At 52.1% G+C, this 15943-nt stretch overlaps 1 protein-coding gene across 5 annotated transcripts in view; it reads right to left on the bottom strand.

Annotated features, from left to right (window-relative positions):
* EGFL7 (EGF like domain multiple 7) overlaps positions 1-15943 on the bottom strand; it is a 26130-nt gene continuing 10187 nt past the window's right edge. For all 5 annotated transcript variants that reach the window (XM_077305462.1, XM_077305463.1, XM_077305466.1 and 2 more), the window contains 8 exons: positions 14123-14305; positions 11543-11665; positions 10200-10315; positions 6848-6943; positions 4509-4673; positions 2015-2085; positions 1449-1620; positions 1-948 (listed from right to left, as the gene is read on the bottom strand). In XM_077305462.1, coding sequence (XP_077161577.1) covers positions 890-948; positions 1449-1620; positions 2015-2085; positions 4509-4673; positions 6848-6943; positions 10200-10315; positions 11543-11665; positions 14123-14238 — 918 coding nt within the window. In that variant the 5' untranslated portion in view covers positions 14239-14305 and the 3' untranslated portion in view covers positions 1-889. The remainder of the gene's footprint in view (positions 949-1448; positions 1621-2014; positions 2086-4508; positions 4674-6847; positions 6944-10199; positions 10316-11542; positions 11666-14122; positions 14306-15943) is intronic.

Raw genomic sequence — 15943 nt, forward strand, 5'->3', positions numbered from 1 at the left:
TGACTTTTCATAAATGTAATTTTATTGCAAACAATTTCAAGGTGGGGGGGGCAACCACAGGCCCTCTCCCTTACTGGCACAGAGTCTCCAAGTATTAAAGGACAAGTGAGTAATGGTACCATCTCGGGCAGACGCTGTCTCCATGCAGTCCCCTTTGGCAAGACCTTTGGCCCCTGTGCTCAGAATACAGCAGGCTGCTTTTTGCTCATGCTGCTGATGACACCAACAGGGAGTTCTTCCACACAGCAGCTTGAGCTGCAGTATGTGTTAATCTAAAACAGGGGTAGTCAAACTGTGGCCCTCCTGATGTCCATGGACTACAGTTCCCATGAGCCCCTGCCAGCAAAAGCTGGCAGGGGCTCATGGGAATTGTAGTCCATGGACCACCGTTTGAATACCCCTGATCTACAAGGTAGCACAATACCTTTATTATTGCCTAAGAAGTGTCCTTTCCAAAGGAGGAGCTGGAACGTTCTTCTGCAAGCAAATGGCAGTAAGGTGCCATGGACGGACTGGCTTCTGCCCACTGTAGCGGTCTCCACTTTGCTCCAAAGACTTGTTTTGTGATTAGCGAGGGAGACCCACGTGACTCCTGGCACCATCACCAAACTATAATCCCAAGGAGTTATTAGGGCGTCCTGAAGCGCAGAAAGTGGAAGCTGGCAGCATAGAAGTGCCTTGCCTTCTTACACGGAAGAACCTCGTACCACGTGGGGCTAGGTGGCCGACACTTCTCTCGGCAGCTGGACAGGTGAGAATAAGATTTGGTTAGTTTCAGCAGCGGCTGCCGGTCTCTTGCCCTGCAGGCCCGCAGCCTGGCTTCCAGGCAGCCGAACCGATTTGTGTTGCCAAGCCCTGGAGCCGTGGGGGAAGAGGAGAGGTGGCCAGGTCAGATGGGGGGGCTCCTCTTCCTGCTGCTTCGGTCAACATGTCCAGGCTGGCAGGTGCCTGCATGGGGACACAAATATGGTCTGTTTTTACCAACTCTCAGTCTAGGGGACAGCTGGCATTTTGACGCAGCCCCCTCTGCCCCACAGCTGGTGGGCAATGGTGGAACTAGGCACCACCTGGGGGCAGAGCACAACTGCAGCCAGGGTCTCTCAGTTCCTGCGAGTGGGTAGTACCCCTTCCCCCCCCCCCATGACTCTCCTCTGACTCGCAGGTGATTTCTCCTGCAAAGGCTTATAATGGGGTTTACTCTGCAGATGTTTTCAAAGGGTAGGGTTAAGGGAGGGGTTGCTGTATTTTGGATAATGATAATCTGGGAATTATAAACCCATTTAAGCCACGGGGGGGTACCTTTTATTAAAGAAATAGAACAATCCACCCTTGGAGGGGGGGGGGGAAGTACCTCTTGCCTGCTTCTAACTAGAGTTGTGTTGGGAGGAGACCTATCCAGGGAATGAACAAGGAAGGGGGGACAACGGGAGGCCCCTCCCCTGCCTTACATCTCTCCAGCTGCTCCTCCAGGAAAGAGATCTGCTCGCTGAGGGAGTCTATCCGCTCCACCTGCCGCCAGACGTGCAGGAGCAAGCCCAGCATGCTGCCGCCACCTCCGCCACTGTTCTCTGGCCCCAGCAGCTCCAGGCTGAGGAAAGGAGCCAAAGCCATTTGCAGCTTCTGCAGAGAGAGGGAGAAGAGGCCAGGCTGTGGGCTCGGCCTGCGCCACCAAAGCACAGCCGCCAACCACACAACAGGCTTGCCGAGCTGAACCGGCCAGCGGCCGCCTTGCCCAAGCAACCTACCTGCAGGACCAGTTGGCCAGGCGCCTCTGGAGGCTTCCACGCAGGGCACGGAGGCAGCAGCCCATGTGCAGTTTGGCCCCGGCCAATGCCCTTCAGAAGCAAAACTTCCTCGGAGCCCGGAGGCTGCCCTGCTGGCCGCTGCGCAACTTTGCAACCCACCTCCCGCTAGCAGGTGCAGCCACACGTGCCACAGCTGGCCACCCCAGGTGGATCCCCCCCCCGGTCCACCACCCCCAGTTCCAGCATTCTGAGCATCCGGGGGGACTCACTTCCTCCAGTGCCTCCACCCTGGCCCTCAGCTCCTTCACGCTCTCCTGCACGGTCCAGTTGGGGGCTCCAGCTGCACAGAGCAACGGCAAGCAGAGAAGAACCCATCAGTTTACTCTTCGGGAGGCCGAAGGGAAATGCGGCGGTTGGGGGTCAACAATGCTAAAGCAGCATTTAAGGCCATGCTTACGGGGGGGGGGGGGCAGGATAAGTACCAAACCAGGGTTGGTCAAACTGTGGCCCTCCAGATGTCCATGGACTACAATTCCCAGGAGCCCCTGCGAGCATTTGCTGGCAGGGGCTCCTGGGAATTGTAGTCCATGGACATCTGGAGGGCCACAGTTTGACTACCCCTGTACCAAACAATGGCCTGGCAAATCCCCTCCCCCCCCCACACACACACACTCAGCAAGTCTTGGTGCTGTGGGGCAGGGCTAGTCAACCTGTGGTCCTCCAGATGTCCATGGACTACAGCATTTGCTGGCAGGGGCTCATGGGAATTGTAGTCCATGGACATCTGGAGGACCACAGGTTGACTAGCCCTGCTGTATGGGACGGCAAGGTCAGACTTTGCCCAGGAAACAGCTGAGGGCAGAGCCCGCCCCACTTCAGGGACCCCCCCCCCCCGTTCCTCAGGAGTGGAGAAGCACCCCTCCCCCACAGCAGACTCCCCCAGGGCATGGAGGGGAGCAGCTCCATGAGGAGGAGAAGGAAGCCCCCCCCCCCATTGCTGTCTTGCAAGATGCCCGAAAGGGACGTCGTCCTCCTTGTGCCGCAGGATCCGTAGACGATGCCCAGCCTTGCTGCTCCAGTGCCAGCCCTCCGCGCATTATTACTCACGGTACGAGTTTGAAGTGGCACAGCGCGTACCAAAAGTAATAATGGGCCGTGGTCGGCATAGATGGTCCTCCTCTTCCGGACGGCTGGTTCTTCCCAAGAGATGACCGTGAGAACAGGCAGCAGCTACAAGCCACAGGCCTCAGCAGGGGACACCCTCAAAGATGACTGGCTGGGGGCAGGAGGGGAGGAGGCATTCCTGAATCCACCCAAAACTGGAGACCCATTTCTAGGTTAGCCCCCAAACCCATGGGAAGGCTGAACAGGGCATTCGGTGGGGGGGGGGGCACGCTTATGCTTTGCTTTACTATGGACGGCCTACAAATATTTGGGATTGGGCATTTGGTGCCATAGAATCATAGAGTTGGAAGGGACCTCATGGGTCATCTAGTCCAACCCACTGCACTATGCAGGACACTCACATCCCAATCGCTCATCTACTATAACCTGCCACACCCTTGAGCCTTCACAGAATCAGCCTCTCCATCAGATGGCTATCTAGCCTCTATTTAAAAATTTCCAAAGATGGAGAATCCACCACCTCCCGAGGAAGCCTGTTCCACTGAGAAACCGCTCTGTCAGGAACTTCTCCTGGATGTTTAGATGGAATTTCTTTTGAATTAATTTCATCCCATTCATTGTGGTCTGGGGCAAGAGAGAACAAGTCTGCTCCATCCTCCATATGGCCCCCCTTTAAATACCTGAAGATGGTTATCAGATCTCCTCTCAGTCGTCTCCTCTCTAGGCTAAACAGACCAAGTTCCCCCAACCTTTCCTCATACGTCTTGGTCTCCAAACCTCTCACCATCTTTGTTGCCCTCCTCCGGACACGCTCTAGTTTGTCTACATCCCTCTTCAACTGGGGTGCCCAAAACTGAACACAGTACTCCAAGTGAGGCCGAACCAGAGCAGAGTAAAGCGGTACCATCACCTCCTGTGATCTGGATATGATATTCAGTTTGATACAGCCCAAATTCCCATTTGCCTTTTCAGCCACTGACTCACACTGCTGACTCGTGTTCAATGTATGGTCTACCAAGACTCCTAGATCCTTTTCGCACTTACTACTGCCAAGACAAGTCTCCCCCATCCTATAGTGGTGTAGATGGTTTTTCCTCCCTAAATGCAGAACTGAATGCCGTTGGATCCCTTCTGACGTCTGATGACCGTCTGCATCAACATCCTCCCCAGCATCCCTGGGCTAGTGGTCTTGCTCACGCCTTGCAGCAGGAGGGGGGAGCGCAGCCTCCTTGCCTGAGGCCACCCCTCCCGTTGCAGCTGCTGGTCCTGCTGCCACCCACCTCCCCCTGGCGCTCTCGCCTCCCTCCCTCAGCCCTGAGGAATGCCACACTGACCCCTTGCTAAGGGGTGGTGGGTGCAGGAGGTCCCCCCCTCTCATGAGCAGGCAGGGAGCTGCACTTCAAAGCAGACCATGCTCAGCCTGGCAGACAGACAGCCTCGGGAGAGTCCCGGTAAGCAGCAACTCCTGCCTCCAAGGATGTGCCCAGGCTTGCCTTGTGGCACGCAGAACCGACACTCCAGCTGTCAGGAGTTCTCACAGGATGCTTCAAGGAAAGGGCTTCTCCCAAGCTTTGATGCACATTCCAATGTGTTCCCTTCACCTTCTGCAGCTGAAGCAGCCTCCTCAGTTCGCCTTACCCGGACTAGCGAGGTCAGGGGCATCAGTTGGTAGTTCTGGGGCCTGGCATGTTTTCCCATCAGCCTGGAGCTTGTGCCCTTCCTGGCAGCTGCAGCTGTAACTCCCAGCCGTGTTGACGCAGGCCTGGCTGCAGCCGTGGCGTCCTCCAGCGCACTCGTCCACATCTGAAACCACAGGGAGAAAAGTCGCCCTTTGGCCACGGCTGGAAGGGAGGATGGAAGCAGCTCCACACACCATCAGCTGCAACGGGCTGTCCAAGGAGTGCTACACTGTGCCCCTGGCAGTGGGGAGGGCCCCTCGGCCGCCTTCCAGGCAAACAGCTCAGCCCGTCCTTCCGGTGGAAGTCACTCGTGGGTCTCGTTCCTGGCTGTGGTGCTGCAGGATGGCACCTCCCTGGCACCAAGCAGGGGGCTGTCAGGTGACTTCCTTGCCTTTGGGATATGATCAGGTGCCTCAACCCCTTCCTCTCACACAGACACCGGTGATCTTACAGGTGTCCTTCAAGCAGGTGTACTTCAAAGCAGCCCTGACATATCAAAATGGGCAGCAAGCAGAAGGACAGCTATCCTTCCCCTTAAGGGCCACCAGTGGGCATTCTTGGCTGGAGTGTAGTGAGAAACGTTTGGCCTCCCACTGGTTCTCCTCCCCATCGGCCGCGATGCATTTTCCAGAAGCAGCCCAGCAAGTCAAGCTCCACAGGAGAGAAATGAGCCAGTTTCCTCCTGGATATACCTTGCTTCTGCTGGGAAAGGGGGCCAAGCTCCGCCCTCTGACCCACTCCAGGAGGGATCTCAGAAGGGCTCTTGAGCCTGAGACTTCCTCCGGTACAGTTCAAAGGTTTCCTCGCTCACTTCCACAGCCATTATGAGTTTGACACTTCAGCCCAAAAAAGGAAAGAGACCCGTTTGCAATGCTGAATTCTGCATCACTAGACAGCAGAGGGCGACTGTGACGTCTGGCTGCATAGAAGAGACCAACAACACTGGAGAAGAGGAAGGGCCCCAGGAGCCAGCCCTGACCAGCTTGCCCCCAGCCCCATTCGACCTGTGGAATTCAGCTGGGAATCTCCCCAGGAACCGCCCACCCCGCCCTGCATCTCTTCATCCAGACACCGCCCAGGTGTCCCCACCTGTACAGAGAAGGGCTGGATTCCACACCCTAGAGCAGGTTTTCTCAACCAGGGTTTCATGATTTCCCTGGAAAGGTTTCCTGAATGGGTGGAAGTGAATTAATTTTGTAAATTTGTTAAACATTTATCAGGTGATCTGACCATATATGGTCATGTTGACCTGCCCCCCCCCAATGGCCAACAATGGGCATGGAGGGGGTGGGAAGGGGAGGGGCCCCAGATGGGCGTGTATACAGCCATGCTTCTCAACAGTATTGTGTTTCTTGGAGCTGGAAGAAAGTTTCAGGAGTTTCTCAACAGTAAAAAAGGGGGAGAAAGGCTGGCCTAGGTCAAGTGCACAGGCGTTCCCATTTTTCTTGCTTTGTGTCGGGCTGACTCGCTGGGTGGCAAGGCAGTTTCTGCCCCCTGGACTCCTGGAAGTCTGGTTGGGCAGCGCCTCCTTGTCACAGCAGCATCCGCCATACATAACCGCCATAACTTCCTCGCCGTGAGGACTAGAAGCTTACTTTCATTTTTAAGAACAAAGAAGCAACCTGCAAAGTGAGAGAACCATATTCTGTGGGTCCCCCGCCCGCCCAGCAAGCACAGAGCCGAGGCAGAGCAACAGGGCCCACATCTAAAGCTCTGCAGCATCTGCACCATTTCTGCCTCCCAAGGAGGACCGGGGTTGCAATGGAGCTGCAAGGAAGCTGGGCTTCTGCTGGAGGGGAATACCACGGCCTTCCCTCCTTGGGCTCCAGCCAGTGGTGTCCCAGGGCCCAAGCTGTGCCCCACAAGTGCCAAGCACATGCCAACCTTTGTCACAGAACTGAAGAGGGTGCACAATCTACACACTCCCCCCACCCCACCCCGGGCTTCAGGAAGACAGAAATGGGGGCAATCAAGGCCTCCATGTGATTGAGCTGCTATGTTATTCCACCTCCCCCCCTTGAATTCAGCCTCTCCAGAGGGAACTTTTAACACCACAGGGGAAGGGGAGAAATTAGAATGCCCCACGCTCAACTAACAGCCCCACTGCCTGCCTCCCCAGCCCTTTCACTCCGTTGCCTGCTCTCAACCCCTGGAGGCTGCTGTGGGGCAAAAGGTGTCTAAGAAATGCCACCCCCGCCTCCCAGACTGGCCTTTGGAGGCACTCCAGCCTCTGTAACAGCTGCAGCCATTTGGGGGCCCCCTCCCAGCATCAGAACGAAGCCTTGGCAGTGGGCTTACCTGTCTGGCATCGCTTTCCGGCCCACCCTGCAGGGCAGGTGCACTTGTTGGGGAGTGAACACTTCCCTCCATTCTGGCAAGGCGGCTGGCAGATGGCTGGAAGAGAAAGCCTGCTCATCAGAACAAACAGCTGGAGTCACAGGCAGGCACTCCAAGCCCAGGGAGGGCAGAGCGGCCGGAGAAACCATCCAGAGTGTCAGGCCCAGGTGCAAAGCCCCACTCTGCCCTCCAACCCCCTGGATTTCCTGGACTCACCTCCCAGCATATCCTACTTCACAGGGCTGTGGTGAAGACAGGGAGGAGGAACCAAATGTACTGCTCTGCATCCCTCACAAAAGGGAATGCAAAGATGATCAAAAATGTATTAAAATATGTCTAAAATTTGATGGAAAAGTGAACATGAAAAGACATGTTCTCATCTATGGTGGCTATGGAAGAAGGCAAAATAAATAAAACAAAAACCCAACCCAGATATAAATACCTGCTTTAATCCAGAAGATAATAAAGACTGATATACAAATGAAACCAAGAATTTGGTTTAAAAATTGGACTTTGTTTTTATATATTACAGCAGTTCTACAATGACAAAATCATTCCTCTTATTCTTTATAGAATCCCAATATGGATGGATGCATTTAATAATAAATTAGAGAACATCCAATCTTCCTTTTTCAGAAATTTGCTAGGACTCCCAAACTGTGTGGCAAATCATACACTTGTAGCAGAACTTGGCCAACAGAGTCTAGAAGCCCGGGCTTGGTCTCAGTCCTTTAAATACTGGATAAAAATTCATTTCCATGCTCAAACAGGTAGTTTGTTAATTAACCTTTTGAGTGACCCTTATTCTTTCAGCTGGCTGGGCAAAATGTCAAAAAACTTCAAATTATGGGTCTGGACATCTCATCCCTTAGCATGCAAGACTAAAACTAATATCACAAAGACTAGAAGATCAGGATACCCTGATTCTGGGCTCCTCTAACAACAGCGTATGTTCTCCCCGCTTCTGGGATATTCCCTTAACTTACAAATCCATGCCCATGTATCTCCAAATTTTGGAGACACACCAGTTAATAAGAGCATTTTTAGTAGCTCGCTTAAACATCTTTCCCTCAAATGTCACCCAAGGTAGATTTTTGAAGATCCCTCCTCAGGAGAGATACTGTTTACATGGGTGTAGTGTCCCTGACACGTTGTACCACATACTTCTGATGTGTCCTAAGTTTGAAGTATATTGTCGCCGTTAGCTAATTATCTGAAGAAATTGAAATTCAGCTGTGTTAATAAGAAACACTGGATTAAAATGATACTAAATGTGAGGGACTCAGCAACTATTATAAAAGTAGCAAAGTTTTTACTGGCAATTTTAAATGAAAATCTTTTATGATAGATTTTACATCTGGAACTGTTTGAAATTTTCATTTTATGCTTTGCAATTTTATGCCAATAAAGGTACTCTGAATTAGAATCTATATTACAGCAGCAAGACTATTATATGGAAATGTTCCATGTATTCCCCATAATTGAATAATTACTGATAAAGATGGTAGAATTGGTTGATATGGGCAAACACTACTTTAAGTAGAGAAAAGAAAATTACAATAGTTGAAGTTATCTGGACACTTTTTATGGACTTTCTGCGTAAACAAAAATGAAACGATGGTCTATGGTTTTGAGGACTAAGGAGGAAAAATATGAACAAACAGAAAAAAGTGTATTTTAAAATTAATGTATATGCTATCAAAGAGATAATAACTTGATTTATAATCATCATAGAAGATAAAATTGGAAGCCTCTCCTTTTCTTCTGTTTGCTCTTTTTCTTTTCTTATTTGAGATTCTGTACTTTTCTTATTTTTGTCTACGTTAGAATCCTGAATAAAAGTTTTATTTTAAAAAAGAAAAAAGGGCAGGAGAAAAATGAAGAAATGAACAGGCAAGTGCTTTTCTGTGGGAAGGCAGGGAAGGCACACCCAGAAGCCCCCGTCCCTGAAGCAGCCGGTCTCCTGACTGCCACCTAGTGGCCGTGGCTTCCAAAGGCAGCCGGCTTCGGATGGGGGAGATGATTGACTTATCAGTGCCAAGGGGGAAACTGAGTCACGTGGAGAAACACACCCCAGAATCTGCAACACAGCAGGGCCTTCCCAACCCCAAGACCCAGGGCAGGCTCAGCTGGAGGGAGACACACACACAGCATGCTCCTCCTGCAGCTCTCACCTCGTCACAGGCAAGTAAAGGAGGAGGGGACAGAGAGGGTGGCTGCCCCACTGCCCGACAAGGATGCTGGACTGTGGTGGGAGGGGGAAATCCTTCTGACCACTTGCAAGGACAAGGTATGCTTTTAGAGCTGCGGCTTTCTCTGACAAGGGGGGATTTAGTAGACTTCATTTCAGAGCTAGTCTCTTTTAATTATTTCTTTTCACAACTGGGAAACTATCTGCCATTAATTACTAGCATGGGCAGTTTTATTTCCCCAATGTTTTTGTGAACTCAAAAGGACTGATGAGCTGTTTCAGCAAAGAATTATCATATGGCTTAATTTGGATATTATGACACAATTTACTTTTGCCTTATATCTGTGCAATCCATTTCGTCTGACGAAGGGTGCTTGCACTCAAAAGCTCACACCTTGAATAAATCTTTGTTGCTCTTCAAGGTGCCCCTGGACTCAATTTTTGTTGTGTCATTTCAGGACTGTTCACTGACAAGAAAGAAAGACACCCTTTCTGAGCTTTGGAGCACTTGGGGTGGGCAGTGTTCCTAGCCTAACCTCACATACGTCTGTGCAGCAGTATCTGTCCTGCACTAAACGCAGCCGTCCTGGCTCAGCACCGCATTAGCATCTGCTGTTTTTTTACTGAAGAGATCGGAGAGCTGCCAGATGCTGGGTTATGTCAGAATCCTGGGTGTTCTGCCATGTGTTTTTAATTTATTTCTGTGATTGATGTTTGGAGCTGTCTGAGCTGTGATGTTTCCCAGTGCCCTTTGCACCTCCAGGCCATGTTCCCTAGTATGTGCTTCATGGCCCCTGCTCCCCACAACATGGCTGTGCTGAGATACGACACTCCCTTCGACTTAGTTTGCCCTTTCGCCCCTGGTGCCCTGATTAGAAGAATGTTTAGTCTTCTTTTGAAACCCGACTCATCACTTCCCATGGGAGGGAGGGAGGGAAGGGGGTGTTCCTGTGTTTTATATATGTGAATCCCTGCGTGTATCTTTAATTCTGCGTATGGGCTTGTTGGATGCTTTTGCTTGAGAATAAAGAAACTTTCCAAAATAGAAGTTTTCTTGTCTACAGGTCTAGAATTCTGACAGGTTACCTGGGAGATTCCAGACTCTTGAGAGAAAAAGCTTACCTGCGTTGCATCCCAGCCAGGCATGGCCACTCGCCCGTCTCCATCCAGGACAACACCTGTGCATTGGTGGAGAAATTGTCCGATATGCTTGACGGTAGGAGACCCTGTAGATGGTGCTAGAGCCAGAGGAGGAAAGAGAGAGTCAGACTGCAACACTTTGGCATCCCAGAGCCAACTCCCTTGTTCCAGAAAGGCCCCAAGAAGGACCATCAGGGAGGGGACGGCGCACCCCCCACCCTGACCGAGCAGCTCCAGTTCCTGAACTGAAGGAGGCTCCACAGGACAAGGAAACAGCCAAATGTTCTACCAACAGTGTTGGGACCCAACAGTCCAAGGGAAAGGTAGGCTGGTGTCAGTTGCCCTCCATGGAGTCAACCCACCAGCCCACTTGGACTGGCACTGCCCTCCAAGGTCTCAGGCAGAAGCCAGCTTTGTGGCTGGAACACCAGGAGGCAAGGATGGCCAGAGGCATCAAACTGGGGCTGGGGGTACTGTGAGCTCAAGGCACTGAATTCCTGCTCTGAGAGCAGCAACCTGCGAATCCTGCAGATGGAGCACCTGCTACCACTTCCCTTCATTCATCGTCTGCTAACCTGAGGCCACAGGGGGCAAGGCTGAGCAGCTATGCCCAGCACCCAGAGCTGGATGTCTGAGGTCTCACCAGGCACCCCAGGCACCCACCCAGGCCTCTCTCAGGTCTCCTGAGAGGGAGACACTTGCTTGTAAGAAGGCAGAATTGTAGGTGAGCTGGCCTGTCCACCTGCAACGACCTCCTGCCTTTTTTTTTTGGGATGCCCGGGAGTAATATCTGCATTCCAGGCTAGAAGTAACCAAATGCAAATGGAGGGAGAGAAAATTAACACCAGCAGGAGAAGATGCTGCTTTGGAGAGCAGGAGCCAAACTCCGGGTCGGATCACAAGGGAGCTTGAACTACAACCCCTCCCCTCCCACCCTCCCTGATCCAAGGCTCTGAAATGCTCTCACTTACCCTTCTCTCCACACTAACAGCCTGCTATGTGTTGGCCAAGAACACAGAAGCGTTCCCACAGTGGTACTCAAGAGGGACACTGTCTCCATAGGTCAGAGGTTCAACTTACCTTAGTTCCCGATCCACCTGTCCTCCTCCGTTGATTTACGGAGTTCCCCTCCCTTCCCTCCCTTAGTTCCCCTCCCTCCCAAGACTGCAAAAACAGCTGCCGTTGGCACTGCAAGTCCAGAACCTGATTCTCAGTTCCTTCCATCCAGGCAGGAAGCGAGCAGCCCTACAAGGCCTCGGCTGAGCACACAGCAGCACTCGGGAGAAGAGACCCCACAGGACTCCAGGAAGAGAACTGCTCCATACCTGTATGTGCTGCAGAGTCTCCGTCCCTGGCACACGGTGAGGTAGGGCTGGTAGACAGGGTGAGCGCGGGACACCAAGAAGGATACCGAGCGGCCCTCCGCTGCCACAGAACACGCGTGGCGCCTGCAGACAAGCAGTCCAGGGTGAGGGGAAGAGCCCAGGAGACAAGCCCCACAGCAAGAGAGGCCTGCGTGAAATCTGGCAGTGACTTTTTAAAATTAGCTGCGGCATCCTTGGGGACCAAAAGCCGAAGGGGAGACAGAAATCTTCTCCACACCAATTTAAGCACGCACCAATCTACTATTTGGAATCTGCACAACCTGCTTCTCGTTTTGTCAGAATGAGAAATAAGAGCCATCATTCTGATAGACAATCCAGCCAACTGGAAGCCTGTCTGGATCCCACTGACTTCTGGCAGACCAAATCAAGCCCATGATATCACTGGATTTCACTTTGGCTGGAATGTGCCCATCTCTGGCTGTTTCTGGCTTACTCTGTTATCTGGTTACAAGCTGTTTAAGAGAAAACAAACACAAACTCTTCTCAAAAGCATGCATCCTAAAATTTTGGAAGGTGGATGATCGTGCACTCCCTTTTTGTGGCCTTGGCTCAAGCAGAAGGGCTTTCAACAGTGGATGCTTGTGGGGAAACACAGTTTGCAAAATAAAGCAGACTAGCCCCCTCCTCTTGGAGGAGGTCCTTCTCTATGCAGTTGGGATGAAGGCAAGGACCATGTGAAGACTTGCTGGCAAGGTGAGGGGGTTTACCTTCATCTTTTGCCTCTTTTAACTGAGGCTGCTGTGTGTGAGTGAGTGAGGACAATATTTGTGGGTGAGTGGGTGTTTTATAGCCTGCTAGAAAGTAGTTTCTCTTAAGTTCTGTTAAGTGATTTTCTTTGTGGCTGATTGAGGAAGTACGTGCTGGAGGTGGTGTGCAGCAGAGGGAGTGCAAGCCCTGCCACTTGCTGAGGTGTGGCTCTGTGACTTAAAGGCTCCTCCTCGCCAGGATTCTTGTCTCAGGATTTGTCTGGGATCGCACTATTTCCTTTGTCCTAAAGATTCCAGAGTGAAGAAATCTATTTGGAAGAAAATAATGGATACTCTTTGCCCATATCCAGTTGCCTGCAAGGAGTGTGCTATTTTTGTTTTCCTCCCTGAAGGCAAGATGGACTTCACCTGTCCTGTGTAAATGGATAGGGTTTTTAGAGGAAAAGATTAGGGAACTGTAGGAGAGGATTAAAACCCTGCATGCAATTAAGGGAGGAGAGGATTTCATTGACAGGAGCTGCACAAACCTGCATAGGAATGGAGAGACTAGTCGAAAGGAGAATGAGCAGGTTGATTTCCCTACGGAGCCCGAAGGCATTGAACAAGATGGCACCCAAGAGCCATTGGAGCTCAAGAACAGATTTCAAGCCCATGTAGAGAAGAAGGGAGCAGCAACAAGGGCAGAGAAGGAACTAAGACAAAATCAATGCTGGAGTTAAGAGGGCAAGGGGAGAGGAGGAAATGGCACTAAAAGGAAAAGGAGTCATTGGTGACTCTCTGCCGAGGGGCATGGAATGTGGCATGGCTAGATCTGAACCTCCAGCCTGAGAGATGTGTTACTTACCAGGGGCAAACATTAAAGATACCGTGAACCAGCTGCTGAGACTGACTCAGCCTATGGATCATTATGCATTTGAGATGGTCCATGTGGGAACAAATGACACAGCCATGAACACAACTGCATGTATTAAGGCTCATTATGAAGGACTTGGGAGGCACCTGAAATGAATGGGGGCACAAGTGGTTTTCTCTTAGATCCTGCCTGTCAGGGGAAGACAAATGAGTTGGGAGACTCGACTTAATCCTGACCAACAAGCAAGAGCTGGTGGATGGGGTGAGGGAGGTGGAGATGTTGCAGGGGAGTGACCATGTCCTCCTAGAATTCCTTTTGAGATGGGGAGCCAAGGAAGATTGTAATCGCATGTGTATGCTAGACTTTCAATGGGCAGACTTTAGTTAACTCAGAGACACGATGTGAGTCATCCCGTGCAGGGGTCCTCAACCCCCGGTCCTCGGCCCAGTACCGGGCCACAAAGGCCATGGTACCGGGCCGCCAGCGGCCGCGCCTTCCTTCCCCCCCCTGCAGTGAGAGGGGGGGAAGAAGCAGGCACGGCCGCCGGCACGCCAGCGACGCAAACGCGCACGCGCGGAGCTGCCACGCATGTGTGTTTGCGCCCCTGCTGGCAAAAACACGCACATGCGGCAGCTCTGCGCATGCGCGTTAGCACCACCTAGTGGCAAAAACGTGCATGCGCGACAACTGCGCGTACATGATTGCGAGCGGCGGCGGCTGGGCCGCTGGCTCTCTCCAACCCTCGGAGGCGGTCCCCGACTACTAGAAGTTTGGGGACCGCTAATCCCATGGACCAGAATGCTGGAAGAGAAAGGAGCAAGTGACGGGTGGGCTCTCCTTAAACAAGAGCGGTTGCATGCTCAAGCCATGACTATTCCAGCAAGACGGAAACATGGCAAGGGATCCAAGAAGTCTGGGGGAACCCCCTGGCAATTCTGCACGGTCATTCCTCAGACTTACCCCGGGTGGGAGATGCATTCAGCCTCAGTCACCGCCAGCATGAAGAGACACCCCGCAAGGAGGCCGCTGACTGATCTCATTTCCTCTCTTCTGCCGGGACCTTCCCCTGCTCCCATGCAGCATATAGGAGAGATGGAGGATTCTCACACAGAGCTAGTGGAAGGGATTGTTCCACTAGCAAACCTGTAACCAGAAAGAAGAAGTAGCATGAATGGACATGCAGCCCCTGGGCTGTGAGCGGGCATCTGAAGAAGGCAGAAGCTCCCCCAAGAGGAGGAGGTGGGAAAGACTGGGACGCTCACCCGGCCGTGTCACTTTCCTGGCCAGCAGAACAACCTTCAGCCTGCGCCCTCTCATACCCACACCCACACCCACACCCACACCCACACCCACACCCACACCCACACCCTCTTGGGCCAAGGAAGTCAGGGGACAGCACAGCCCTGACTGTCAAATGAATCCCACTGTTACTTTGTGCCAGACCTGGAAGGGGGGATTTATTAAAACTGCAACCAAGACAGCCAACAGCCCTAATTACCCCAAAGCGGGACAACTCCAAGCATCTGCCATCCCCAAAGGCTTTCTTTACTCTCTCTATTCTTCAAGAAATGGGTGCTCAGGAGGCCAGTTTTTTACTTGGCTTCTACTAAGAGCCCCCCCCACCCCGGCAAAGAGGCAAAATGACACACACCACACCACCACCTCTGAAACCCTTCTTGTGGGTATTTCAACTGGTGCATACGCATAACACACTCAAGCCACCTGCATGTCTGGGAGGAGGTGGCCTGACTGGCACCAGGGAAGCACCTGCCCTGCTCGCAAGCTGACGGGCTTCTAGCCCTGCCAACCCAGAATGGTACAGCGCCTCAGGCAGGGATAAGAGACAGAAACCAGGTTTCACCAGCAAAGCTGCTAGGTTTTGGGAAGCTCCAGGAATAGAGCCTGGTGTAGAGAGGGGGGGACCTCCAGGGCAGCTCCTGCCCTCCAGACCACACTGTGGCAATGCAAGGAACACCATCATGCGTTTCCCCAACAAGAGTCAGGCCAGTGAGTCCAGCCACAAGCTCTGTGGGATGCAGACTTGGCAGAGGGCAGAGAGAGCCCTGGTTCCTACAGAGAGCCTAGCCCTCCACGCAAAGGAAGCGCCTCTGGGCACGCAGCCACCTTCCACTCATTTGCCACCCTCCCTCCCCATGACAGATCCGATATCACAGCCGCAGAAAGGGATGAACAATTCCGTGGGAACTCCAGGGTTCCTGTAAAGAGGCCACCACAAAGTCAAGCACAGCCCAACAGCCCCAGATTCTGGCCAGGCAGCTGCTCCGCTGCCCCAGATGGACCTGCATTGGGGGTACTTAGCAGTAAAGCTAGAAATGTTTGCTCGCCATTGAGCTTGGGGATCTCACCAAGCTCTCAGCCCCTAGCTGCAGATTTCTACCATCTAATCATCCCACAACAGCGTAGAGCATTCATGTTAGCTAGAACTAATGCTCTACCTTCTGCTGTTCTATATGGGAGATTTCAACAGATCCTGCATTCAGCTAGGCTGTGCTCCTGTGGACAATTCTGTATAGAATCAATTACACACGTTTCTTTCCATTGTCCATTTTATTCCTCGATCCGAGCTAAATTTCTTAACTCACTGCTGTGTAAAAGAGAACTGCATTCGGATGAACGTAAGATTCAGTTTCTTCTGACATCCCAGAACCCTGATATAATCGAACCAGTTGCAAAGTTTTTATATCTTGCCATGAGAGATCGTGAATGTATTTTGTCCTACTCTAAAGCATCATCTCTGCCTTTCTTTTCTCTGTATAGCAG

Source organism: Paroedura picta, chromosome 12 (assembly GCF_049243985.1).
Source record: "Paroedura picta isolate Pp20150507F chromosome 12, Ppicta_v3.0, whole genome shotgun sequence".
NCBI lineage: Eukaryota > Metazoa > Chordata > Lepidosauria > Squamata > Gekkonidae > Paroedura > Paroedura picta.